At 48.6% G+C, this 2,418-nt stretch overlaps 1 protein-coding gene across 1 annotated transcript; it reads right to left on the bottom strand.

Moving 5' to 3' along the window:
• Positions 1–322: 322 nt before the first annotated feature.
• Positions 323–2,266, bottom strand: LOC104389460 (disintegrin and metalloproteinase domain-containing protein 9-like). The gene has a single exon (XM_009998457.1). The coding sequence runs from the start codon at positions 2,264–2,266 to the stop codon at positions 323–325; it is 1,944 nt and encodes a 647-aa protein (XP_009996759.1).
• Between the last annotated feature and the right edge of the window lie 152 nt (positions 2,267–2,418).

The raw sequence follows: 2,418 nt of genomic DNA, 5'->3' as shown, positions 1-2,418 counted from the left end.
GGTCAGGGCTGAGGGGACAACCACTGCTCTTGCCTTGCAGTAGGCTCTGGGATCCTCCTTGTCAGTATAAACCACCAGGAGGTTTTTAATTTAAACTGAACACCTCCCCATTTTTGTCAATGACTTTTTTTTTCTCCTACTGAGTGAGGTCAAGCAAAACAATTTAATTTTGCTATTATACAGAATACAGACGAGGTCCCCTAAAATGACACTTGTATCAAGATCAATTTCAAAGGAGTCTACTACAGCTGGAGTCTGCATCCACTGCCTGACTGAGCCCAGCTTTCTGCTGCTGCCACATGAAGTCCTACGGGGGAGAGGTTCAAGTCCCAGCTGGTTTGGAATTGGCTTCTTTCACCTGGTTCTCAGCATCCTCCTTAGGAGCACCTTCTCTAGAACAAATAGATCTTAAGTATCTTCTTAATGCTTGAGTTACTGTGAGATTTCTCAGACTCTCAAGGAACATTGATACCAGCACCAAAACAGAAATAGTTACTATGGTAATTCCAACAATGATCCAGAAAAGCCCCATTTTAGTGACCGGTGCAGGCCCACTGTCAATGCTTCCTCCAAAGCCAAAGGTGTTGCAGAAGGGAGGTGCCCAGCCGTTCTCACAGTGGCAGTTCCCTGCAGTGTTGCAGACACCTCTTCCTCTGCAGGTTTTCTCAGGAGAACAGTGGGACGGCAAGTGCTCCTCCATGGCAACACATGTCCGATTTAAGCATATCATGTGCTCACCACACCGCGTGCCGTCTTCGATGACTCCAGGATCCCAGCTCTCGCTGTCAAAGTGGCGCTCGATGCCCCAACACCAGGTATCTCCCACCGGGGTTTGAATGTAGCTTATGAGTTCATGCAGTTTAGGTACGTGTCTAACGTTTGTACATTGCAGCCTCCCACACATGGCATTTTTTCCCTTACACTTCTTAAACATGACACGTTCTCCATCTCCCCAGCAGTGGCCAAACCGATCCCCTTTTGTGTTCACCTCCAGGGAACATGATGGAGGAGCAGACTTTGCTTCCTTGCCAAAGATAAACCTGCACTGTAATGTGCGAGATCGGCATTTGCCTGCGTAACAGTAGCCATCCTCAGCACACGGAGTCCCATCCTGCTTGGCCATGTCTGCTGGGCAGAGCTCAGATGTACCATTGCAATACTCGGGCAGGTCACATAGCCCAGAAGTCTCCCTGCACGTTGACCCTTCTGGAAGAGGTTTGCAGTTCTTACAGCAGCCTCCAAAAGAGCAAATGGCTCCTGCTTTTTTATGACAGGTATCGTCACAACAACGGTCCAGTTTACATTGTATTTCTGAGCCACAGTCACACTCCTCCCCCTCCTCCAGGACACCATTCCCACAGAACCCCAGTTCAAGTATCCTTACCATTTCTGGGGGGTTATTCAGGCAGAATCCTTGCCCTGATGCTATAAAGTCCAAATAGTGCTTTTTGCTGCAGTTGCTGAATTGATAGCTCTCTGTGCCATCTGGGCTCATGATGCATTTAGAGGTGTTTCCACATCTGCAGTATCTGTCATTCTGCCTCATGCCAAGGACATGTCCCAGCGCTCGTGCAACATGGAGAGCAGTGTCCATGTAAGGCCGTTTTGCAAATGACACAACAGCAGAGGCACGTTCTTGATCACAAGCACTGGCAAAGTTGGCTTTGCCCCACATAGGCAGCGCTCTCCTATCACCACCAAAGCCCATGGAGGCAAACAGACACCCCACGTCGTGCGCATCGTAGGCGGAGCTTTGCTGCGTCCGCCAAAGATTAAAATTATGAAGAACCTCAGTAATGTTTTCAGTAACACTGATTGGGTTCTTCTCCACCCAAACCTCTACTGCGCTTATCAAAACACGAAGGTGGAAGGAATAGAACAGGCCATCCACCAGATTGATTATTTCAATAACTTCCAGAGTCACATTAGTGATACTTTTGCCAAAGGCATCAAAACCTTCCTTGTCCACCACAACAAGGAGCTCTAAATACTGTGTGTCTCTCTGGGCCTGGACCTGCCTCGTTGCTTTACTAGGAGCTGGAAATTGTCCACCTTCCTTGGGCATTTTGTACATCACTGTTTCAGAAACCACCTCCTCCCTCTGTGACAGAAGATGCTCAGCAGTGGTGGAAGCTGCCAGGGGCTCAATGCTGTAGCTTGAGTTTCCAATCTGAAGCAGTCCTCTGAGCCCAGAGCAGGTATTCAGGGTCACCATGGAGTCCAGGATGCCTTCCACGTAGCCATGGTAATAGCAATCTGTTGGCATATGGGGCAGTTCCACAGCGATTTTCCCCCGGGAGTCACTAGCAAATACAGGGAAGTTTTTTATTATAAAGTCTTTGCGCCTGAGGTGAATCGTGTAATTTACCTCCTGACCGCTGATGATATAGGACACTTGGTCCTGACTGCCTTTCCCTG

The sequence above is a fragment of the Chaetura pelagica genome, unplaced genomic scaffold (assembly GCF_000747805.2).
Source record: "Chaetura pelagica isolate M959 unplaced genomic scaffold, ChaPel_1.0 scaffold585, whole genome shotgun sequence".
Lineage (NCBI taxonomy): Eukaryota > Metazoa > Chordata > Aves > Apodiformes > Apodidae > Chaetura > Chaetura pelagica.
This window is presented reverse-complemented; position numbering and strand designations above follow the sequence as displayed.